The 25,499-nt window shown below is 41.0% G+C and overlaps 2 protein-coding genes across 4 annotated transcripts in view; both read right to left on the bottom strand.

The window, feature by feature from the left end:
- Positions 1-11,358, bottom strand: part of stk17a (serine/threonine kinase 17a) — a 40,523-nt gene extending 29,165 nt beyond the window's left edge. Inside the window, exon 1 of one of the 2 annotated variants that reach the window (XM_080305880.1) lies at positions 10,858-11,358. In XM_080305880.1, coding sequence (XP_080162006.1) covers positions 10,858-11,039 — 182 coding nt within the window. In that variant the 5' untranslated portion in view covers positions 11,040-11,358. The remainder of the gene's footprint in view (positions 1-10,857) is intronic. The other variant, XM_026180291.2, reaches the window with a different exon arrangement.
- Positions 11,359-12,126: 768 nt separating this feature from the next.
- hecw1a (HECT, C2 and WW domain containing E3 ubiquitin protein ligase 1a) overlaps positions 12,127-25,499 on the bottom strand; it is an 89,893-nt gene continuing 76,520 nt past the window's right edge. For both annotated transcript variants that reach the window (XM_026179142.2, XM_080305872.1), the window contains 7 exons: positions 25,169-25,321; positions 23,777-23,875; positions 23,485-23,614; positions 23,081-23,227; positions 22,847-22,961; positions 22,162-22,360; positions 12,127-18,930 (listed from right to left, as the gene is read on the bottom strand). In XM_026179142.2, the coding sequence (XP_026034927.2) occupies positions 18,819-18,930; positions 22,162-22,360; positions 22,847-22,961; positions 23,081-23,227; positions 23,485-23,614; positions 23,777-23,875; positions 25,169-25,321 (955 nt within the window). In that variant the 3' untranslated portion in view covers positions 12,127-18,818. The remainder of the gene's footprint in view (positions 18,931-22,161; positions 22,361-22,846; positions 22,962-23,080; positions 23,228-23,484; positions 23,615-23,776; positions 23,876-25,168; positions 25,322-25,499) is intronic.

Genomic DNA, 25,499 nt, shown 5'->3' with positions numbered 1-25,499 from the left:
GCTAGAGAATGACAACATAGTAAGACAAAGGCAGCGCGGAAGGGAACTCGTACGTGTTTTTGTGCCATGGCGGCAAATATAAATTCATGCCTATACCATCAAGTTATGAAGGGTCATACTTCTTTTTTTTTTTTCTTTTATCTTCTTATTTGGTGGGGGTCCTCTTCACCAAAGAAGTGAAAACACAAGGAAAGAGACGACAGAGTAAATATTGGCACAGCAGCCTTTCAGAGAAGATGATGCAGAGAAAGAAGGATTTTAACAGTGACGATAAAGTCGCTTGCTTTCTGCTTGACAGGTAAATCAACCTAACAGCCTAAAATTTACGTTTTGGTCTCTCTTGGCTGACTAAAGCACAGTCACTGGTGTAATGCTCTTTCCAGGACCATATGGGCTAAGTGAGAATCCCTGTCTGTCACTAAAACCCATCAAGGAAAAAGCTTTGGGTCTTAACCATATGTAATTCAGAGCTTCGCCATAGTACAAGTTACAAAAGGAGCTTGGGTGTGAGCCATCTGGGACTCCCACCGCATAAAAGCAATACCTCAAAGCCCCCATCGTCATCCTACTTCCACCCCAAGATATGAAAAGTAGATCGTTAATGAGGGTCTGAAAGCCATATTAAAAATGCACTAATTAATTAATAGCAAGCTTTCAAACTTCAGGCACGTCTTGAAAAATTACATACCAACACCAAGTCACTCATTTTCATTTTTAAAGCTAAACGTTTGCATGGATACAAGGTGATGTAAAGTGTACATGACAAGGAAAACTGGAGACACGAAAACATTTTATTTACATTTTGAGAGACAGCAGCAAAATGATATACATCACCAAGAAAGTGCTGACCTTTATTCGACATGTATCTCTATATTTTCTGTTAACTGTTTATTTACAAAATGAAAACTTTCATGCTAGAAGAATCAGAAATCCTCAGTGCCTGTTGTACGCTTCTCGTTATTCGACTTATGAAGGTGGGCGTTTGCATGAACAAACTGAGGTTAGTGTGGAGGTTCAAAGCATACATTTGTAAGCCCATACTGGAACTTGAGGTAAACCATAAAGTCCAATAATGAAATGTCATGAAACCCCCAACTTAAAAAAAAAAAACAACTAAAAGGACAAAAGCAAAAAACAAAGGAGTGAGTAATTAGGTGTGGAAGTCAAAAAATGTGTTCCAAATTCAAAAAAGTGTAATTGCAGAGGTAACTTAACCTCTTTGATACATTTGATCATGTTCACAGTCAACAAAACACAACTCCACAGAGGAATGCATGGGCAAACAAAGCCAAGTTTACAGCTGAGCCTTTAATCCAAAAAAGCCTCATGAATGAAATTCCACCACTAAGTTCAGAAGGCTCATGCAGAGAGTAGGCTAAGAGTCAGCTACGGAATAAACACAACTTGTATGGCTACAGAACAACAACACCTTCATCTGTTATTACACTGACTAACAGAGCCTAACCAAGTTATTGCTGTATGTTGTCTGTTATGAGAATGTATATCTTTACTTATATAGTGGTTTACAAATCCACCTAACAAGTGATAGATCCCTGGTTCGATTCCAGAAGGAGACAAATCCCTGAGGGTTTGCGTCAGGAAAGTCATCTGGTGTAAAAATCTGCCAAATCAAACATGTAGTTTCAGTGTGCTAATGCTCTAGACTTTTGATTATTGCGAGCTAAGCTTTTGATTCCTATTTTGACTTCTCTATTATTCTTGGACACTATGATCTCAGCTGTTTGGTTCCGGTGTTCAGCTGATATAGCTGTGCCTTGCTCTCTACCTCTCTCCATCTCCCCAATCAATGGTTTTTAGTATGCCCACACATAAGTCTGCATTTACATCAAACCAGTGTATGACTGTGTACACAGTGTATGACTGTGTACGTGACAAATAAAATTTGAATTTGAATTTGATTTGAACCACTGAGCAGTGCCTTGGTGAACATAAACTTGGACACATGACCTTTTGTCAGCTGATCTTCTACAGTGCTGTAGGCCAGAGTGGTTCTGCAGATTAATGTAAGCTTTCATGTTGTTCTGTTGCAGCTAATCTCAGTCACAATGTCAGGTCTGTGACATACAGACATAAACAGCCTTTGTTGTGTAGCTAAGATTGTAGCTGTGCTATAATCAAAGTCATTCTAGAACTTGCCACTCTACAGCTATCTTGGTAACATCTCTAGGCAGTTATTTCAGGTACAAGAACTTATCTAAATGAATGGAGAGAGAACCATAACTGCAATTTCAGTGATCACTTGCACACAAAAAGATGTTGGCAAAACTGGCCAACAGACCTGGTGTCTCATTTTAACCACAGACTATGTATGTAAGTATATAGCATGAAGTATAAAAGACAAATGTGCTGTGTGCACTAGCAAAAGGAAGGTTATCCAGTAATCAATAACAGCATTTACATCTAAAGACATGTAGGAAAAGCTGAGCGTCATCTGAGAAGCTTCTCGGGTGAGAGATGAAATGTCTTCAAGAAACGTATTAAACTACAGTCACTTTTCTTTCCAAGCTCCTTAGATTACCATGACCTGGGTGACTGACAACCTACACAGACAATACCATTTACACTTTCTAACAAAACATAACATTAATAAGCTTTAATAAGCTTGTCATCCTATGGATGAAGTGCAGCCGGTAACAATAGTCCTTGTTCTGCTGTGCAACTTTATGGAACTTTGTGAAGCAGAACCAGTTCTCCACCTGCTGCAGGTTTGCAACCACTTTGCTTAGACTGGACACTATTTTGTTCTCCAATGTGTGCTTTTCCCTTGTTTTGTATACATTTCTTCGGTTTGCTTTTTATTCCCACTGTTTACTCATTATATTTTATCAAAGTGCAGTTGGTGTGGAGCACATTGTACATGTACAATGACAATAAAGGGCTATTCTATTTTTTGGCAGAACAGGATCTCACTGCTATATAGCTGGAATCCAAAATCGTAGAGTTGGATTAAAATTATAACTTGCATTATTATAAGAGACTCTGGCAAGTGGCTGGATGACACTGAGAAGCAGTACACCAGCAACCAGCCAGAAAGGTGGCAAAAGGACGTCTAGTTGTATAATGGTCTATTACCCTCTGCTCCCTAATTCTATGAATTCAATTCACCTACATTTTATTTATATAGTGCAAATTCACAACAACGCCTCAAAGCGCTTTGTATTGGAAAACTATTAGAGAGAAACCTAACATCACATGACCAATTATGAGCATATAATTGTTGACAGTGGGAAGGAAAAACAAAATAGGGAACTATTTTGCATTTTGTCCTGTGCAAAATGCAAAATGGGGGGGGGAGAGAATGTAATAGTAACTAGGGCTGCACGATATTAGGAAAACCTGCGATGTGCGATAACTGATCAATATTGCGATAACGATATGACGTGCGATAAAATAAATAGCAAAAAACAAACAAACAAAAAAAAAAACATCCTTCCCGGTCTCTAGAATTAGTTTTAAATAAACATAACTTAAATTATACTGCAAATTATCTCAATGCAGTTGTTCATCATTTTACCACTCACCAAGTAGTTATGATGCAAGTCAAAACTGGAGAGGAAACTTTACTGTAGTGCTGGTGTAGTTTTCAGCTTTGCTCAGGTCAAACATGACGGTCCAGTGGCATGTTTCGTACATTTGTGGAATGGCGACATGGGAAAAGTAGTTTCGTGAGGGGATGCGGTATCTCCGGTCCACTTTATGTATCAGACTGGTGAAGCCCTCTCTGCTAACTGTATTTATAGGCATCATGTCTTTAGCCAAAAAAATGTGTAATGGCCTCTGTTATTTCTTTGTAGCGCTTCGACGTTTTCTCATAAGGAGTTCCACTTGAAAAAGTGGCTGTTGGACTGCTGTGCTCTTTGTCTTAACATTAGCAACCTTTGTTTGGCTAGCCCTGTCTTTCTGGAACTCTTCAAACAGTTCTCTGTGGTTGTATTGAAGATGATGGTGGAGATTAGTCGTGTTTCCTCTGGTGGTTGCCACGAGTGTTCGGCAAGTTTTGCAGAGCACCTGTGTTTGGAGAAGGTCGTCTTTATCAAATCCAAAGTACCTCCAAATAAGCGAGGTACTATTTTTTTTTTCTTTTTTCTTTTTTAAGGCACGAGTTCATAGTCAGCGTTCTCGTCATGCGTCTCGCTGTCAGCCATTACAACTCTGACTCGTTGCTGCAGCGTTGTTCGCTCCCCACCTACGTAGGAGGCAGGCCTCTAATCCATTTGATTGGCCGTGAAGGGCTCTATACGACTGGTCAAATGTATAAAGGGGTTTCTTTGATTGGTAAATTCTTTAAAGCACGTGTGTAAACATTTTAAGGTACCCAATTATCGCAGTTTACGCCGTCTTTTGCGATGGGCCCATCGCACATGCTGGTATCGCGATGACAATAAATTTTCGATTTATTGTGCAGGCCTAATAGTAACCAATGACCAAATGCAGCAGTAATGTATAAACACAGAGAGTGAAAAGAGATGAGCTTTATTAAAAGCTTTATTAAAAAGAAAACTAAAGAGGGTGTCTGTCTCCCGTATCCAAATTGGGAGCTGGTTCCACTGCAGAGGGCCCAGAAGCTGAAGGCTCTGCTTCCCATTCTACTTTAAAAAAGCAAGCCTGCAGTCTGAGAGCAAAGTCCTCTGTTAAGATGATAAGGTACTATGAGGTCTTTAAGATATTGCGGGGCCTGATTACTCAAGATTTTGTATGTAAGAAGAAAAAGTTTGATTCAATTCTGGATTTGACAGGAAGCCAATGAAGAGAAGCCAATATGGGAGAAATATGCTCTCTCTTTCCAGTCCCTCTCAGGACTCTTGCTGCCAGTGGCGTGTCCAGCGGGGTGGCCTGGGGGGGCACAGGCCACCTCCCCAACCAGACTGGCCACCCCAGGTGCCACCCCAAAGGTAAAACAATAAAATTCAATCAAATATCAAATGTCCGATTATGTTTTCACGGTGAAGCTCAGATATCCGAGTGTAAGTGAATGCAGCATCGGCTTCTGCGCTATGTGCATCACGTTAGCAAAGGTAGGAGAGCCAAGCACGAAAGACGGCACCGCAGGAAACAATTTTTCGGTGAAAGAAAATGAGGACAGAATAAATGTCCCGGTAAGTAATATTGAGTTTGTTGAGTTTAGTAAATTTCGGTGAAATTAGAATACCAAGGAAAAAATAACACTTAAAGAATTATTGCAGCCATCGAATATACAGTGGGGCAAAAAAGTATTTAGTCAGCCACCGATTGTGCAAGTTCCCCCACTTAAAATGATGACAGAGGTCAGTAATTTGCACCAGAGGTACACTTCAACTGTGAGAGACAGAATGTGAAAAAAAAATCCATGAATCCACATGGTAGGATTTGTAAAGAATTTATTCGTAAATTAGGGTGGAAAATAAGTATTTGGTCACCTCAAACAAGGAAAATCTCTGGCTCTCACAGACCTGTAACGTCTTCTGTAAGAAGCTTTTTTGTCCCCCACTCGTTACCTGTATGAATGGCACCTGTTTGAACTCATCATCTGTATAAAAGACACCTATCCACAGCCTCAAACAGTCAGACTCCAAACTCCGCCATGGCCAAGACCAAAGAGCTTTCGAAGGACACCAGGAAAAGTATTGTAGACCTGGACCAGACTGGGAAGAGTGAATCTACAATAGGCAAGCAGCTTGGTGTGAAAAAATCAACTGTGGGAGCAATCATCAGAAAATGGAAGACATACAAGACCACTGATAATCTCCCTCGATCTGGGGCTCCACGCAAGATCTCATCCCGTGGGGTCAAAATGATCATGAGAACGGTGAGCAAAGATCCCAGAACCACACGGGGGGACCTGGTGAATGACCTGCAGAGAGCTGGGACCAAAGTAACAAAGGTCACCATCAGTAACACACTACAACGGCAGGGAATCAAATCCCGCAGTGCCAGACGTGTTCCGCTGCTGAAGCCAGTGCATGTCCAGGCCCGTCTGAAGTTTGCCAGAGAGCACATGGATGATACAGCAGAGGATTGGAAGAATGTCATGTGGTCAGATGAAACCAAAGTAGAACTTTTTGGTATAAACTCAACTCGTCGTGATTGGAGGAAGAAGAATACTGAGTTGCATCCCAAGAACACCATACCTACTGTGAAGCATGGGGGTGGAAACATCATGCTATGGGGCTGTTTTTCTGCCAAGGGGACAGGACGACTGATCCGTGTTAAGGACAGAATGAATGGGGCCATGTATCGTGAGATTTTGAGCCAAAACCTCCTTCCATCAGTGAGAACTTTGAAGATGAAACAAGGCTGGGTCTTCCAACATGACAATGATCCAAAACACACCGCCCGGGCAACAAAGGAGTGGCTCCGTAAGAAGCATTTGAAAGTCCTGGAGTGGCCTAGCCAGTCTCCAGACCTCAACCCCATAGAAAATCTGTGGCGGGAGTTGAAAGTCCGTGTTGCTCGGCGACAGCCCCAAAACATCACTGCTCTCGAGAAGATCTGCATGGAGGAATGGGCCAAAATACCAGCTACTGTGTGTGCAAACCTGGTAAAGACCTATAGTAAACGTTTGACCTCTGTTATTGCCAACAAAGGTTATGTTACAAAGTATTGAGTTGTATTTTTGTTATTGAACAAATACTTATTTTCCACCCTGATTTACGAATAAATTCTTTACAAATCCTACCATGTGGATTCATGGATTTTTTTTTCACATTCTGTCTCTCACAGTTGAAGTGTACCTCTGGTGCAAATTACTGACCTCTGTCATCATTTTAAGTGGGGGAACTTGCACAATTGGTGGCTGACTAAATACTTTTTTGCCCCACTGTATCAGACAGTATGCTACTGAGGGCAGCTAACATAAGAGTTATGAGTTATAAGATATAATCTAAGTCGTAACATTGCTGTATGGAGCTGCAGATTTGGTTGCAGGTTAACATAGCTGGACTGGCCATCGGGCATACCGGGCATGTGCCCGGTGACTTATTTATTTATTTATTTTGTAATGGCATGAACAATGAGAGGTGGTGGATTGGCCAGATGCAGGTCGATGTGTAAAAATGACTCAGTTTTTTGGTGGTGGCTATGGCGGGGCTTCCACAGAGGCCAGCAGGTGGATGAGGGAAGGGGAGGCAGGAGGAGAGCCCCGAGGCAGCCGCCAGTCCGAGTGTCAGGTGAACTGAACTTCAGGTAAGAAGTTATGACCTGCAGTCTCTCTGGGTCAGATATAAACCAAGTTTAGGTGGAGTTTATTTTCGTTGTGCTGACTTTTTACAGTCAGTTAGAATAACTCGTACTGCGTACTAGCTAGCATGACGGAGTTTCTACACAAAGGGGGGCACAAAGAAATACTGTTCTTTCTTATTCTCATTTAAAATATCTAGCTTTTATTAAATAATTATCTAAATCTTACAACCAAAGTTTTTATCTGACGTAAAATGTATAGAAATCATACATATACCAACAAGACAGTGTACATCACTGTCACAACAGCATTTGTTTTCATTCAAAGTCTTTATGGCTTTAATACCTGGTGGGCCAGTCTCTAGTCAAAATGCCCGATTTTCTGTCCCGGTCCAGCCCTGCAGGTTAATACTGGCAGTGTCACCATGCCAGCTGACTGTATTTCATCATCAGCCAGTGTTGTTCTTTATCAATATTACCAAAGTTTACCATAAGGCAGCATAGCAAGTATTTACTTGCTTTCAGGTTTTATTCAAATGTTAGTCTTTTCATTTGTTTCCACACTTTTTTCCTGTTTCAAAATCAAACACCAGTTTGTGAGAAGATTATCTTCTTTTTTTAAATAGGCAGATAAAATTTTACATTGGCATTGGCTAATTTGTCAATTGTTTGTTACAAATGTTCGTATTTTAATATTAAAAAATGTTTTTGCCCAAAACATATGTGCACTACATGTCAGTAAAAATACTATGCAAATATTGCTGTCCTTGACTGCTGAGTAAACACTGACAAAGCACTGATTGTATCTCTTGTACTTTATCAACGCAGTATCTAAAAACTTTGCACCGTAGTGGTTAAAACCTCATTCTAATAAGAGTTAAAAGTGCATTCGGTTATTAGGTTTATAGGGTTATTGAATTATGGTTAATGGTTGGTAGAATTTTTTTTAAACATTATCTGCCACCCTTCTCCAAATCTGTGCCCCTACCTGGCCCCCCCAACAAAAATTTTCTAGACACGCCACTCCTTGCTGCAGCACTCTTGAGCAACTCGAGGCTTTTCAGAAAGCTTTTAAAGCGGCCTGATAATAACGAGTCACAATAGTCCAACCTCAAAGTAATAAATGCAGAGTTACAGTTTCAGCATCACTCCAAGTCAAGATGTTTCTAATTTTAGTGATATTGTACTGATAAATGAAATCAGTTCTACATATTTGCTTAAGGTGCACAAATGGTAAAAAACGACAAACATGAATCTGTGATTGGCTGCAAACTGGACACATTTGAAGCTGTGGTGGTAAGAACGTCAGAGGACAAACTATTCTCCATCCTCTGAAAAACATGCTGAGAACCTTCTCAAACAGAAACATCTTTTATTGTTTACTGTGATGTTGTAAACTTTTTTGTTGTGTTTGAGAAAAGAGAATATTTTATTGCATAAAACAGTGCTGATCGCATTTTTCAAACATCTGCTTTGGCAGCTGACTGTGGGGCTCGGTACACCCGGCTTGGCGTGGAAAAACAGAGTGTGCGACTCCAGCTTCTCTCTAGTCTGATGACTCAAACAGGCTCTCCCCCACTCTGTCATTTAAACAGTGCTTTACAAACCTGAACATTGGAGCTAACAGCTGGATTTTCCTGTTTCAGTGCAGCTGAGACAGGAGACAGACAGTGAAAGTGGACGGTACACCCTCGGTTTAACACAAAAACTCATTGTTGCAGGCAGGGGCAGCACAAAAGTGACCCCTTAAACTGATTTTTATTCCAAGTCCCCCTGTTTTCCCCTGAGTTATTGGTCCTGTTACTATGCCTGTGAAGGTTCTCAGTCAGTCAAGGAGCTTGGAAAGAGAAGTGTCTGGACTTCTTTAAGTTTCCTTATTGATCCTCTACCTCGTGTGATTAGGTAGAGGATCAATAGGGGGTCCATGACCCTCTTGGGGACACTCCCATAGGGATTAAAATCTGGGACTCGCCACCAATTGCTCTTAGAACTGAAGAAGCTTCTCCACTGACAGGTGAAACGTCTTTAAGGAAATTTAAAGAGGTCCAGACGCTTTTCTTTCCAAGCTCCTTAGACGGTTCTGTTACTAGCTAGACTTACATTAGTTTATTTTAGCTATTAACCACAACCAACCAATGGTGTCACGTTCTGTACTGAGAGAAGATGGCGCTACACATTTTTTAGCACTTATTTCTTAAATCCAGCTTCACAGAGTTACATTCATGGCTGTTTTTGAGAGCAAGGCTCCATCATGTAAATGAGTCTTTACACATGAAGTGTTTCAGGTCCACTTTAAGCATAATTAAGTACCAAAGAGTGCAAAGCCACTTACCTCAGTGTTACTGGATGTAAGAGAACATATGAAAGTTGCATGTATACTTAAGTGATGATAATAACGTGCATTTACCTTCCTTCATTTCAGTATCCATAAGAGATGAATTTGTCCACTATAATCAAAAGGATACAATGCTTTATGGTGAGCTGAGTATACTGTGTATTCATTGCTCCCGAACTTTACCCGTTATTTGCAGGGATTTAATTTCTATTATTGTGGCCCCATCCCTAGGGACTGTAACGGTATAACCCTAACCCAATATTCCAATCATGTATCTATCTATCTATCTATCTATCTACTTAGCACTTTTAATTCTTATTCTCATTTTTATTTTCATGTCCATCTAAGCTTAATTTATAACAGTATTTATAACAGTATGTTTGCACTGAAGCACCGCAGCAATTTCCTAATGTTGTAAACCCGCTCAACATTTGGCAATAAAACCCTCTCTGATTCTGATTCTGACTCCACTACATTCATGTCACAATTTTAATTAATTAATTTACAAAATTAAGACACAGAAAAGATCTTACATCTCCAATAAGCTACTTTTCTTTTTAATTATTTTACTAATTTGGAAGTTAATTTTGATGTTCATTTGAGCTCAGATGTTTATTTTAGAAAACAAATCAACATTGATTATAATTATAATCAGCAGATCAGTTCGTGACAGAAGTACTCACTGACTACATCAGTCAAATACAGCTTTGATATTAGGAGAATGCAAGAGTTATCAACATGTAATGTTTAACACAGACTGCTCTCTCAACTGAATTCTCCTGATATATTACCTCAACTGTGAGTTACATGAATTCACACAGCCTAGTAATTAAAAACGTAAACAGTAAGTAAGTTAATGCAACTCGAACTGGATTTCCTTATTCGGTTAACACTGGTTTAGTGCTTGGCGGTGACCAGCACGTGTGAGGCAGACACTGACAGTGTATAATACACTGTAATAGTGCAGGGTGTGTGAGTGTTATTTTCTGACTTGGGCCAACAGCCCCCCATCCAGCCCGAGTGGTTGGGCGACCAGACCAGTTCAGAAAGTCTGGATCAGACCCGACAGACTGCTTTGAGCACATTCTCGTGGGATTACTTGCACTTTTTTTTCACTTACGGGACATTTTCAATACAAAAATCAGAGATGTAAAGGTCTATTTCACGACATTGGTGCTTTTACATGACCTCTTCCACCACTCGTATGGGAACAGTCCCAAAGCTCGAGCAGTCGTGCCAAATAAAAACAGAACTATTTCTGCTAGTCTAAGCTGAGTAAGATAAGAAACATACGAAACTAAACATAAACTCAGCTAAATTTACGTTTAAGTGTGCCATGTTCTTACCTTCCGAGCTCTCTGCCGGGAATAACAGTGTAGTGGTCGGCGAAAGGTTCGTTGTGGATGGCGGTTTGGATTTCGGACAACAAGCCGCTGACACTGCGGCTCTGGCTCGGTCCAGCTGCGTGGTTGTGATGAAGGCGGCTTCTGCTTCTGGAGTCCCCGGCAAGCGGGCATTCGGGGATCATGGCGTCGATTAATTGGACCGGTTAGTTGGCTAACGTTAAACACTTCAAACAACGGTCAGCACAATTACATTAAATGACGCCGCTTACTATTCTCCGAACGACAACAGAAACCAAACAAAACCCAAAACATTAGGGCGACAGAATAATGTCACGTCTTCTAGGCCAAGCTTCAAATTATTAGCTCAGTCTAACATTGTAATAAAAACACAGCTGGAGAGCTCATTTTGATCACTCCACACTCAGCGTCCTGCCTGTCAGCCCCTCAACTTGCTCCTCACTTAGAAGCTGAACCGGTGCTGCGTTTTCTGTAACCATGGTAGCACGTGTTGATTGACAGGCGTGCCTGCCAATCGGAATGGGTTACAGAGAGAGAGGGGGAGAGACTTCTGTGTTGATCGGCGAATTAAAAATTAAACGTGAAATATATAGCGGGACCAGTTTTCACGTCCCTTTTAATATAAAAAAATGCATACAGTGTATACATTTCTATTGCTTTTAATAATAAATATTGATAGAACTGTAAGTCTCTTAAAAAGCAACACAAATGATATGTAAACTACAAAGAACAAAAGCAACAGAAAAGCTAACTTAACAAAAGAGAAATAAAGGCACGCAGTAATTACACAAAGAAACAAAACATGTAGAAAGAGACGAAGAAGATTAGAAAGAGAAACAAAGCATCTACAGAGGAAGGCTCAGGAAGCAGAGTGGATGGTTGGTGGTGGTCCTTGGCTAAGATACTGAATGATACACTCATCAGAGTGTGAATGTGTGTGAACGTTATACAGAAAGCCCTTAGATATAGAAAACTGTTTATGTTGTATAAAATGCTTTTTGAGTATTCAAGTAGAAAAGTACTTTATAAGAACCAGTCCAGTTTTTATGTTGAGTGGGGAACTTCCAGGTGGGTTTTAGGTCTCATATCCAATACCTTCTTACCTGTATTCAGGGCACACATGAATTTGAGGACTATCTCTACTTAATATGTAATATAAGGCTTATAAAAAATAAAAACCTTTTATCAAAGATCGACAGTGAACCTTTTCATTTTTCACCCCTTTGTCTGTAGAATGAATACACACAGCAGTAACAAAGTGACCATTTTATTAAGATCCATATGGTAAGGTGGGGCAATAGAACAGCCTGAGTATTTAGAAACCTGTTCTCAGTCAAATATGAACTTTAACATTATGTACATACATGTATAGTAACCACACATGAAACTGGAAACAAAAGAAAATATCCATGTTTTAGTGTCACCACCTGGTCTTCTCCTGTCTACTTCTGATCAATTCAAACACACACACACACACACACACACACACACGCACACACACACACACATGCACGCACGCACGCACGCACGCACGCACACACACACACACACACACACACACAAAACAGCAGCAACAATTTTCCACCACCTTCCCTGTCAGTAGACAGCCCATCATCATTTACTTTTCCTATATTCTGTTTAAACTTGTATAGCTTCTATCAGCACATTTACAGATAAGTGTTACTGGAACATTTGTAATCATTCCTTTCCCACAATAAATATCAGTGTTATGATGTATGCATTCATCATATCAACCCAACAAAAACAACAAATCAGTAAGCTCTCTTTACATGTTCACCAAAGCACATACAAAAATCATTAACTGCCCAAAGAATAGAGTGCTTCCTGGATTCATGTGGCTCTGACATTTCTAACAGAGTGAGCCACAGCTGACATTAACCTCAATAATGCCACCAGCAAAAGTGGTGAACAGAAAAAGAGGAGCCAAATGGGAACAAACATCACAGTTTCCCCGCAGAAAACCAAAAAAAATCAGCCAGCTTATTTTAGAATAGAAAAGACACAAATAAGAACCCAAAGGCTTCAAATTCAAAGGCAAAATCTTCCACTGATCCTCCTAATTACATGATTACAAAATAAAATAGAAAGAAAACATTCAAGGAAAGTTTCAGGACTTCCCCTTGCTTATAAATACAATACTGTATAAATAAGAGTACAAACGATTGTAGAAAAAGGATGAGGAGAGCAACTAAATCACAGCCTTGTCCTTGTGTGTGTTGGGATGTGTGGACAAGATGTTGCCACACCAAACAAAAACTGGAGTAATTATCGATCTGACTCACAGAAGTGTGGGTAATCTCCAAAAATCTCAAATTTGTGTCAATCAAAGTTCTTTGGATTCTTCTTTAGTGGAACCTATCACTGCAGTTTTTCTCCTCTATACGGAAGCGAATTCATGACAGTATTTTAAATGAAAATAAAAAAAGTGAAATTCTGGAGATATAGTCAGCTTTTCAAACATCACACCATGTTGGGAATAAAGAAGCCTAAAATTTGACAGGCCGCTGAAGTCAGGGATCTTTGCTATGTGTCAAACTTTGACATGTAGTTGATTTGTGAGTAACAACAGTGTTGACCCAGGGTGAGTTTGGCTACAAGTTCAGCATTCTGTGATATCTGGGCCATATCTGATTCACACCACATTTGCTGGCACCACAGCTGAGCCTTAAACTCTTCCACCAAGTCACTGGTGACACATTGGGGGTTAGGGTTAGGCTTGGGTTGAGTTTGAGCTGCATGCTAAATAGGCAAAAAGTCAGACACTAGCAGATGACACGTTTTCAATGAAGTCACATAGTTTTGGCATTACAATCATTCTGGGTGTTCTAAGCAAGCACAAACTGTACAAAAAGGGGCGCATGTTAACCAACCCTAACTCTAACCCTAGATTGGCTGTCAGTGACCCGACAGCCCAAATTAGCCCCAAATGTGATACCTGGAAAGTGATTTCAGCCAACTCATCTCACACACGTCTACTTGAGTTGCTGATGGTTCATGAAGGTGAAAAGTTCCGCTGTGGTGAAAATCTTTCACACGATAAGATGTGGACAATTGACACACACATCAGTCCTACTCTGGACCAGAAGGTGGATTCTATCCCAGCATGCTTTGGGTGGACGATAGAGAAGCACAGTAAGACAATGTAGAGTGGCAACAATGACAAAAAAATATATATCTTGCTTTAAATACCTACATCTGCACACAGCAGGACACAGACCAGTGAGGGCCAGGTTAGGGAAAGATTGTCACTGGGTAAGGGTATGGTGGGGATTAGGCAATTAAGTAACGACAGATTGCATTTTATTAACCCTAAACACAAACATTAAACAGAAATTCTTATTTCCTATGTCAAAGTTTGATGCTCTGTACCCATAAACCCAGTCTAGACATAAACCAACGTCTGCTGCTTACACTGCAAATCTGACTAAACTAACAATGTGATTGAATATATTTTTATGTATACTTTACCACCACCCTCTGGTGGCTATCCACCTAAAGCTTTTTGGAAACTGGCCTGACTGAGTTGCACCAACTCTTCATTTAGTTAGGTAAACTGGTTTTGAAGAATGACAGATTTTTGTCCAAAAAATTCCAGTGGATAATGACAGAAATATTTTCTTGGTTAAGAAAAACACAAGTCAAGTCAAGAACACTCTCACGGAGGTAGCTGTACCATTGTCAAAAGCCGCAAGTAAGTGACGACTTAATGTCTTTACACGGAAACTGTGTATAATTTAAATAAATATTCTGAGAAGTGAAGATATGCAGAGGTTCACCAATCTGCAAAAAAAGCACATTTACAAACTGTGGAACAGTTTAAGACCAGCGTTCCTCAGCGTAACATTATGAAGACGCTCAATATCTCATCAAGAGTACACAATATCATCAAAAGACTCTGAGCACCTAGAGAAATCTCTGTTTGCAAGGGTCAAAATCAATATTGGATGCCTGTGTTCATGAGTTAAAAACAATCCTTATGCTGGAAATTACTTGAGTTTGTCCAGTTCTTTGGGGAATTCATATAGGGCGCTCAGGTGGACTAATAGGGACTGTATTCCTAAACACTCTGTTGCTCCATTTTCTCTGTATCCATGCAATTTAAGTATGTGCTGCCTTCTCATTTATTTATTTTTGCATATTTGTCACACGACAGGTTCCAGATCATCAAGCAAATGTTAGACAAAGACAGCCTGAGTAAATACAAGTTGCACTCTTTAAAGTATGATTTGATTTGCTAAGGTAAGAAAGACAGCCAAACCTACCTGCTCACATAGGAACAGGCGTTGCTATTTAGCTAACATTTATCGACATGCTCACACGGATGCATCAGGGACAAATTGGGGTTCAGTATCTTGTCCGAGGATACTCCCACATGCAGACTGGAGGAGCACGGGATCGAACGTCTAACTGCTAGATGACCCGCTCTACTTCTTGAGCCACAGCAACACGTTCTCACTCCACAGCCACCCCTAAATCTGCCAAGTATTAGTATTATGTTTGTGCTTTGAAAACTGTTGTGTACCTTCTATGCTTAAAATAAAAATAATGGCTTTTAAACCTTATTTTGGGGCAAAGTTGTCAGACCTTTTAAACTTTTTTTGCATTCACAGCTCTTTACCCAATTATTTTAAACGGCCTTGGATGATTCCAAATAACTCCCAGGAGAATTCCCAAAATGCCTGCCAGGTAGTAGGAAGTGAATTTAAAGACTTTCATGTTAGCTTTTTCTTTTTAAGCTGTTGGTTTTGTTGCTTTGTTCACTTAGCTGTATGCCAGTTACACATGGTGGTTAGTGGGTATAAATATTTAGTAACAACTAATCTCTGTGCAGAAACTGTCATTGTGCTGCAACCAGTTGTAGTTTCATCTTGCATAAAGTGCCACTTAGCAAACACAGGGCTAAGTTTGAATTCATGAACAGCTGGTGCAACTGGCTTCAGTATGAACTATAGATTCACAAAAACCTGAACAATTAATCCCAACACTTAGAAGCAGAACAAGAGATCTCATCTTTCTCATTGCACACAGTTGTCTTCCCTGCAAACACCTAGCATTTATTAGCACAACAACAATTCTCTAAAAGCACAGTTTGGTTCAAACCTTGAATTGTCTTTAGAGGGGAGCAATAATAAAAATCAGTGACAAACATTCTTTAATCAGAAGTGGATCAAACAAAAACTACACTCCATGATTCAGAAGTGTTTCCAGTTCATTCGTTAACTGAACTGTTCCACCACTGGAGTCGTCGGCTTTAACTGGGAATTAATAAAGTTTACAAAAAAAATTTCCGGGAGATGTAAATGGACTACAATATTGTGCACGTCGTGATGTCAGTCATGGGTTTCAGAAACATTCAGAAACCTGGTGCTTTGACCACTGACAGCAAGGTTGGAGATTTGTGTCTAGCCTGCGACAAACATACGCAACTCCACAAGAAAGCATTTTTGCCAACTTTTCTCAAGTTTTATGAACATTGTAGCTGTACTTGAAATGGTAAAACACACTTTGATGTGTAAGCCATTAGTTCTCTGTTAGCCTTACAACTCATTCAACAGTTAGGTTAACAAAAGCCTACAGCTTGGGAAGAGTAGCTACAAGTGTATCTGTCAAATCCGGCGAAAATGTGTCAGATTTCCAGCCAGCTTTGATGCCTCCTGGTTCTGTTTATATTTGGCATTGCTTATATCAGGCTAGTTATCTGCCCACAAAGCTACATCCATTGTAAATACAGTAATCAGTGACTATTACCAATTAACCTGACTTAAAAAAAACCCAAGGCAAATGACTTTCCTTTTGTCAGTACTACCCCCACAGGGCATGTATGAGGCAGAAAGTAACTGAGGCACAGCTTCATCACTCAGCTAGAGATGCAGGCAAGGGGCTGGAGATGTCAAGGGTGCACTGCAGTCAGTCAGTGTCTAAAAGAATATGGCAGACTGTGGAACAGATTGGAGTAAAGGTCTCAACTATTGCATATGTTACACCTGTTTGTCCCTTTACACATCACACATTTCTACCAGTAGGGCCACATCAGTTCAGGGATCTGTTACATTGGTCTGAGGCCACTGGAGATTCCACACGCTGCTCTTGCACTGGTCACTGTGTTTGAGACAGCAAAGAGTTAAATACTGGAGTACCGGCTCCATACAAAGAGCGGCACCAATGGTGCATGGTCAGAGATGACAACTTCGTTTGTGGAAGACTCGAACAAGAGTGTGAGAAGCTCCCATTCAAACAGCCAGACCACAGGCTGAAAGCAGAATCCCACTTTAGTCCTCCTTAGCCATCTGGAGAGCGTCCAAGTATAAATTCTGTCGTGAAGAGTCACGAATCACGGAGCTCACGTAGCTTGGTTTGACGTAATCGCCCTTAGTCTCCACAAAAGGAATCCCAGAAGCCCTTGTGCTGGAATTGATGGCTGCTTTTGCATTCGCAATACTTGACATCATTGCCTCATCACTGAGCTCTATGCAACATAGAGTGTCTGTGGAGTGTCTGTGTCCAGTTGTTGTCATCACTTTAAAGGGAGGCACAGTACCGGAAGCTGTGGGCGCAGATGCAGGACTTCCAGGATGAGTATCAGAAGCATGTTAGTACTGCGGAGTCTTTAATTGCAGGGAGGGCCTGTCTTTTTATGCGAGTACAGCCTGGATGCTGTGAATGTATATTTCTTGATTTCCAGTGTACCAGACTACTCTTCACATTGCTTGAAACAGAAACTTCACTGCTTTGTGGCTTGCCCATTATTGACATTCATTTCATTTCCAGATGTTCAGTAGTTTCTGAGTTTCTGAGCATGTGTTATTCACCTTGTCTTCAGTGCAGTTTTCTTTACCTGTTGGGAGTTTTTTGAGTGATAATCAGTCTTTCTCTCTTAATTGTCTGCAGCTCGTCATATATTTGCCTTAACCTCTTATTTCCCATTGTGCTGCAGTTCTGTTAAGTCCTCAGGCAAGTTCCTTTTGGGCTGCTGCAGTCCAGACAGATACATATTGGTATTTGCAGTATCTCCACTAAAAAAAACAACAACAAAAAACCCAGACAATTGTTCCTTTGGCTTCAGGGCTACTAAACTTTGCATTAAACTGATTGAGGTGTTTTTCTCTTGAATTTAAACTTGCATTAGACATTCTACATGTCCACAGCAGGAAACCACCTGAGGATTTGTGTAACAATCTTTGCATACATCTTTTGATAAAAAGAAGATTTCTGGATCAAAGTTTGCAATGACTGTAACATTTTTTAGAGTAACTAATAGTATTTAATTCTATTAACGGTTTTAACCCATTTCTTTCATTTCTCTTTCCGATTTTCTTTCTACAGTAGGTTGTGATGGTTATTAAATTATTATTTAAATATTTTCTGTCTATTAAAGATAACTTCCAGCATGTCTCCAAGCACATTGCTGTTGTTATTGTCATATGGAAAATTACTGTTTTCAGTGTTACTGTGTTGCTCATATTGTTCTTATTTCTGTACATTACTTTTCACCTGTTGCTGTACTGAGTATAAACACTTTGCTTTTGCTTTTATTAGCCAAAGCATTTTCATTGTCGGATGAATTGTGGTACATGCAACAAAAGTTTTTGATTCGATTTGACAGACTCATTCTTCAGGTACACACAGACTGATCAATATTAATTATAAAAAAGTCTTTGTAATTGTTTCTTATTTTCTAATGATTTATAGAAAAATAAGTGCTGTGACGCCGTGAGTGTTGCGTGCAATCGTAAAGATCCTCATGAGTGACAGACTCTGACGCACAGAACCGTAACAGTGACAAACATACTGTGTATCCAACATGATCAGAAACATTTCCAGTACAATTCCGGGATCTTTAAGACAGGTTAGGCTGCGCTCCTTTCACATTTTGGCCCAGCCAGTGTTGGACATAGAGGCGTGCAGTGTTTGATTTGTCTGTCTCACTCCAGACCAAATGTGCTGGTTTCTTCCACAGCAATGAGCAGTTTCTCATACAGCATGGTGTACGAAGGGTAGGGAGGCAGGTCGAGGCGGTTAAAGCAGGTGTGAGCTCTGAGAAATGAGAGAGAGAAAGAGACAGACATTTTAAACAAAATGGAGCTTGTCTTTTATCCACTTTAACAAGTACATTCCATAAATAGAGCTGAGAGCCAGAATATACAAGAGGTAGACAAGCAGACGAGCATGCTCATTAGCCTCCTTTTCAGCTGGGCTGGTCCCAACAGTCTCTCAATTAAACCCACTTTAATAGACAAGATGATGTACAAATACTACGTGTGAATAAAGGAGTTATTTGAAACAGTTCAGATTAAATGTTGGTGTGGCAGTTTGCATTGTGCATAACACTGCACACACATACAGGTGTTAGCTAGCAGACTAGCTTTGCTAGCGATGCTAGCAGCAGCAGCCCGTTTTCCTTGCAGGCTAAAATCCATAAACCCATGCAGAATGTGGTTACTACAGTCAAGAGGTTACATGTCATTAGGGCGACCGTGGTTCAGGGGGTTGGGAAGCTCATCTTGTAACCGGAAGGTTGCCGGTTTGATCCCCAGCTCTGTCTGTCTTGGTCATTGTGTCCTTGGGCAAGACACTTCACCTACTGCCTACTGGTGATGGCCAGAGGGGCTGATGGTGCGATATGGCAGCCTCCATTCTTTCAGTCTACAACTGTAGCTGCCTCCACCAGTGTGTGAATGTGAGAGCGAATGAATAGTGGTATTGTAAAGCGCTTTGAGGGTCTTGAAAAGTGCTATATAAACACAATCCATTAATATTATGTCAGATTCATCTGAAATGGCTGACACGTCCCACAGAGATGTGGTGCTATCTGCAAGGTAAAAATCTCTGGCTAGCTGGGGGTGACCATGTAAATTACAGAACAAACAGTCAATGTTAAAATACTTAAACGTCTGAATCTGAAATCTGAATGTGTCAGCTTCGTGTCTGATCAGTTTTCTATAAAAGACGGATGAGGCCGTCCAAAAAGATCAGCCCTAGAAATGCTTATGTACCATTTACAGATAACACATTATTATTCTGTCTTATCCTGTCCACCTCCCCTCATTTCCACCTGTTGCAACACATGTATGTCTCTCCCTGAGCCTGGTTCTGCTGGAAGTTTCTTTCTCTTTCTGTGTTGCTGAGTTCTTGCCCACAGGTTTGATTGTTGGAGTTTTCTCTCTGTTATCGTAAGGTCTTTACTTTACAATATAAAGTGCCTTGAGGCAGCACGTCTTGTGTTTTGACGTCATATAAATTCAGTAGAACTGAACTGAATTATCAGCGCAGTGCAGGCAGTACCATGAACATTGATAGCCACATACAAAATGAGTCTTTTGGAGTTACACAGCTGATTTAAAAACAGGACTGTTCTGAAGAACATCTTCTGCATTACTGCCACCTACTGGATTGCTCAAAGTTGTAACGCCCAGATTAATGTAACATTCAATAAGCCAGTGACTGTTGACTGATATATTAACTGGTCTGGAGCAGTGAGATGTGTAGCTGGTGTAGCTGCATCAAAAATAACACGTAAAAACACTTTTACATGACAAGATTGACTGCCTAATAGTTAAAGCTATTTAGATGTAGTGGAAAGACAGACAACTAATGGTGCAGAGGAATCTTTTAGTTCCTTGAAAGAAAGTTCCTGTGTCCTTTCAGTGCAAATACTACTATGGTGACCTACGTCGGAAGTGATTTTGAAAAACTTAGGAGGCTGTCAATTTGAAGTATCCCACGTCTGAAAAAGGCTGGACACAGTCCCATACACACCATGTCCACACTTCCTATTATTAGCTGAACAACAGAACGATGTGAGTGCTCCAGGCAAGCATCAAACACTGGCACCTTTTCCCTCCTTTGCAGTAAAACCTGACTCTTGCATACTTTCTGCTGAGCACTGCTTGTTTATCAAATTAACATCTGACTCCAAGGTCGGAGAACAATTTCTCATCTAGCTGCACTGCAGAGGTGGGAGAGCCAAACAGCCTCTCTGCTGATCAATGTCAACACATTTGAACTGTATATCCTGTATACAGTGCCTCAACAAAATAATACACAGCTGCAGTCAATCAAAGTCCAGGTACTTTGAGATGGCAGACAGTTTTACTGCAGCTTTGATGTCAAGGGAACAACCTTCATGACCTCAGGTGACTTTATTACACCCAAAATCATGTAAGGCAATCGGTATTTACAGATACTGACATCAATTACAAACATGTTGTTTACATGTGTTGGATTTCAGCAATACGTTAATAATGAAAACACAAGACACTGGACAAATGTTACGGTAATATAAAAGATGCACACTATGTTGAGATGTAACCAGCTCTTTGTAATTCACACCATCTACTTCATCCCCCACTCACATATCTGCATTGAAATGTAGTAAACCTCAGAGATGGTCAGGCTCTGGCAAGATAATTACATGGAGGAGTTAAATGACTGTTTTCCATCTACAGACTGGGATGTCTTTCAACAAGATGATGACATGGTAGAGGCGTTTACAGGGTATATTCACTTGTGTGCTGACACTGTGTGTCAGAAATATTCATTACTATCCAACTATATCCAAACAACAACCAGCACAACTCCCGAATTAAAACAATGCATTAGAATAAGCTTTCCAAAAGAATGGGAAATGGAGCTGAAAGCAGTTTAAAAAGACCTCAAAGGAAAATTACCAAAAAAGCATCACTGACGAATCAGAGAAGACTTCTCAAGAAAGAAGTCAGAAATACCGCATGTTGTAAATGAACTGGTCCTATGACAGCGTACTGGAGAAATGTGTCTATCTGTTAGTTGAACCTCAGATTCAAGAGGAACAACGCAGTTCCTTATCCTGGTCGTGGAACAACAGATCAGTTCTTAATCCTCTTGAGGACATTCGAGAGTATGTGGGGGTTTGTACAATCTGTCTACGTGTATTTTTTGGACTTGTGGATTTCTGGTGGGTGTTGGACTCTCCCAGGATTCCCCTTTGTCGCTGATTCTGTTCATGGTAGAACAGGTACAGCCAGGTGGATTGTCATAAAGGTTCAGATTTTAGCTAAATAGGTTTTTAGTTCCATCATTTGGGAACTATTTTTACCAGCTCATAAATCTACATTTTGGTGCTGAAGTGCCATCCTCCTGATTGCTTGTTTTAAAAATACACACATGCAGGCTATGTAGAAAACTGTGCTGTGTTGTTCCTGGTGGCCAGGATGAGCTCACTCTACTTGAACCATGTTCCTTACTGATTGTAAAGAACAGGTAGGAGTGCAGAAGAGGACGAGATACCTGGGTAGCGATGTCACTTTGCCCCACTTCTCAATGCAGAAGCGCCGGAGGCCATTCGAACCTCGCAAGGCGGCAAAGCCTTCGTAGGGAACGCTGGATGTCCCCGTGACAAACTGCAGCAGACGGAGGCGTTGCTCATTGTTGAAGCGCTCCACTGCAGCCCAAAACCAGCGCATCACTATGTGGCCGTCATGGTAACCTAGCATGTGTGACATCACATTTAACTAAGGTTACACACATTGACCAACACAAAACAAGCAATGCATTTTACTGTGCCATTTTCTGTTATTCATTTGCAGTTAAAATAGTGGCAACCCATATTTGACTTAGTCCAAACTGCTCTAAAACTTGGTTTCACACAGGATTTTCTACTGTTGTACAGCTAATATACTCATTTCTGTGCTCACTGTGTAAGCACAGAAATCCCACACACCTGCTGTATTTTGTTTACGAGGGGCAGCCATTCTGCAGAAAGTTGGCTTAACGTGAGCCAATGTAACGTGAAGACTGGAGCTAAACCATCTTGATTCAGACAGAAGACAAACTCATAATAATCCTTAAAAGGGATTATTTTGGGAAGAGCCCCAGCATAAAGGTAGTAGTGCTAAAGAACAAAAATAATGAGCTGCAAATGTGCAAATATCAAGGAGTCAATATTTCTTTCTATTTTCTTTGTCTAACACACCTCCTCTATACTCGGTGTTGTTTCTCCAGTCACCGAGGTCAATCTCCACCGTCCCAGCAATGACCAGCTCCAGCTCCCGTGCATCGAATACCGACACAAGCCTGGAGTCCACCACCTGGAAAGGAAGGAACAAAAGGTTCAGTTCTTTGTGCTAACATTTATTTCCATGTGTGTATTATGATGCTTTGGAGGTTGCAGGCACTGACGAGTTGTTGAAAACCTTGTGTTGTTTACCTCGTAGAAGCCTCGGACCAGCGCCTCCGTCTGTTGCACCACTCCTCTCTCCACCCTCCACTTGGCCATTCGCTCTATATAATCCTTCTTGTTCTTCTCAGTGACTTGGAGGTTGGCGCCACCGGACTTTAGCTCACGCTCCGTTACCTGGCATCACAGTTAGAAGAGTAAAGAGGTAAATAACAGCAGTGTGGAATGTCAGTGACATTATAGCCTCGACGGGTGAAAAACAAAGAGGAAATGAGCAGGTGTTAAACTTTACTCCGCAACAAAATGTAAAACAAATCACATTTTAATTGGCTTTTGATGCTCTGATTAAAAAGTGTTCATCCATCTGCCGCGACCGGTGGTGGGTCAGTGACACACTCAGATGGACACACACACACACACACACACACACTGACCTGGCCAAACACCTCCTCGTTGACAGTGAAGGTTAGGTCGAGGATGTCGGTGATGTCGTTGTCTTTCATCCACTGTAGAGACTGATGAAACTCCTCATCCAGATACTCCAGATCAGACAGGTCCGTCGCCCTGAGACAGACGCAAAAGTCAAAGACTGACACACAACTGCCACGCTTCACTTGTTCCTCAAATGTTCATCACTAACACACATTAGCTGTAACTGTTTCAACTGAACATAAACCCGTGAAAACACACGAACAATGCTGCAGGTGTGTACGTGTGTGTACTGACAGTCTGAGCAGGGCCTTGTAGAACGGTCTAGTAAAGAAAGCGTCCAGCAGATACTGATGGATCAGAGCCAGGCCCAGGATGCGACCACTGAAACGGAACCTGGAGACACACAAACCCAACATTTGCTTCAGAATCACACAAACAAGCCCGGGTGGCCCACTGGCTTGGTGGTGTACTGTCACATTATGGAAAGAAGGGTCTAGATTGTAATCTCATGGTCGCCTGGGACCTTTCTATGTGGAGTTCGCAGGTTCTCCCTTTACCTAATGAGTTTTCACCAACAGTGCAGAGACATGTTAGCTTAATTAGTGTTTTTAAATTGGCTGACAGCAACTTTCTTTCACTGTTGTACTTAACTGATCACAATTTCAAGGCAACCCAAGTCTTTTAGGGGCACAAAGACAACCTTTGCTAATTGGACAGTACCTAATTATTTGGGAACAAAGTGGTTTCTGCAACCCTCACCAGATTTAGAGTAATGTCCAAAACACCAGGCCTTGAATATATTTGTATGGTTCCTCCTACTTTTATTTCCGTGTGCATGATGCTTATTTTTTGTCTCAGCATCCTGATTATCATGCACGACGCTCAGAGCAAGGATCAGCTAATAGAAAGATGCTGATGATGCCTGTGTTTTCATAAAAAGTGCATGTTGAACAAGACAACTATGGAAGGCGTTCACTGTTGAACGACCACAGGGAACGACAGGAACACAAAAGAACGAATGCTGCTCCTAAAGTTTATGTTAGGAGAAATCCTGCATCACATGTGAGGGAAATACTGAAAAATGGCGTCCTTAGGTAACATATAGCAGTGAGCCGAGGGCAGTCATGTCTTGGACTGAGACTTTCTTATTGTCTTCATTATGACAGGACAGCCCACTTGCCACGGCACTTTTAAACGCTTCTGCTGTGGACAGACGACTGTTTCTGAAGCATGCTTTAAGAACCTGTCTTATGTCAGTGACAGCTTTTCACATATTTCATTTCATGCTTGTTTGTTCACATTGTAAAATGTGTAAGGAACTGAAAGGTTATGGCATTCATTGAGTGTTCCCAGTCAAAACACTCATCTGTGGTCTGAATATATTTATAAAAGAGGCTTTTTATTATTTTCAATTCAATTCATTTTTTTTTATACAGCGCCAAATCACAACAACAGTTCCCTCAATGTGCTTCATATTATAAGGTAGACCCTACAATAATACATACAGAGAAAAACCCACCAATCATATGACCGCCTATGAGCAAGCACTTTGGTGACAGTGGGAAGGAAAAACTCCCTTTTAACCGGAAGAAACCGCCGACCGAACCAGGCTGAGGGAGGGGCGGGGCCATCTGCTGCGACCGGTTGGGGTGAGAGAAGGACGTGAGTATGCATCACACAGCTTACCATTCCAGATGGTTCTCAACAAACGCTGACATGGGGCTGATCTGCACGGTGTAGGTGTCATTGGCTGAGTATTCAAACAGGCCGTAGTATGGATTGAATAGCTCCTGAGACAAGAGGAAGAAGAACTCTCTGGAAGGACCGCTGTAATCTAACCTGAAGAGAGAAGATGCAACTTCAACTGACAATACAGGCTAATACTGGACTACTAAACGGTGTTTAAGTAGTCGACTGTGAACTAAATACGACTATTGATCGAATTTGTGCTGCACCTGAGTACAGGAGTGAATGTAAGCATTTCTGAAGACGCCAGTGCTGCCAGAGCTAAGCTGCC

This window comes from Astatotilapia calliptera, chromosome 9 (genome assembly GCF_964374335.1).
Source record: "Astatotilapia calliptera chromosome 9, fAstCal68.1, whole genome shotgun sequence".
Taxonomy (NCBI): domain Eukaryota; kingdom Metazoa; phylum Chordata; class Actinopteri; order Cichliformes; family Cichlidae; genus Astatotilapia; species Astatotilapia calliptera.
This window is presented reverse-complemented; position numbering and strand designations above follow the sequence as displayed.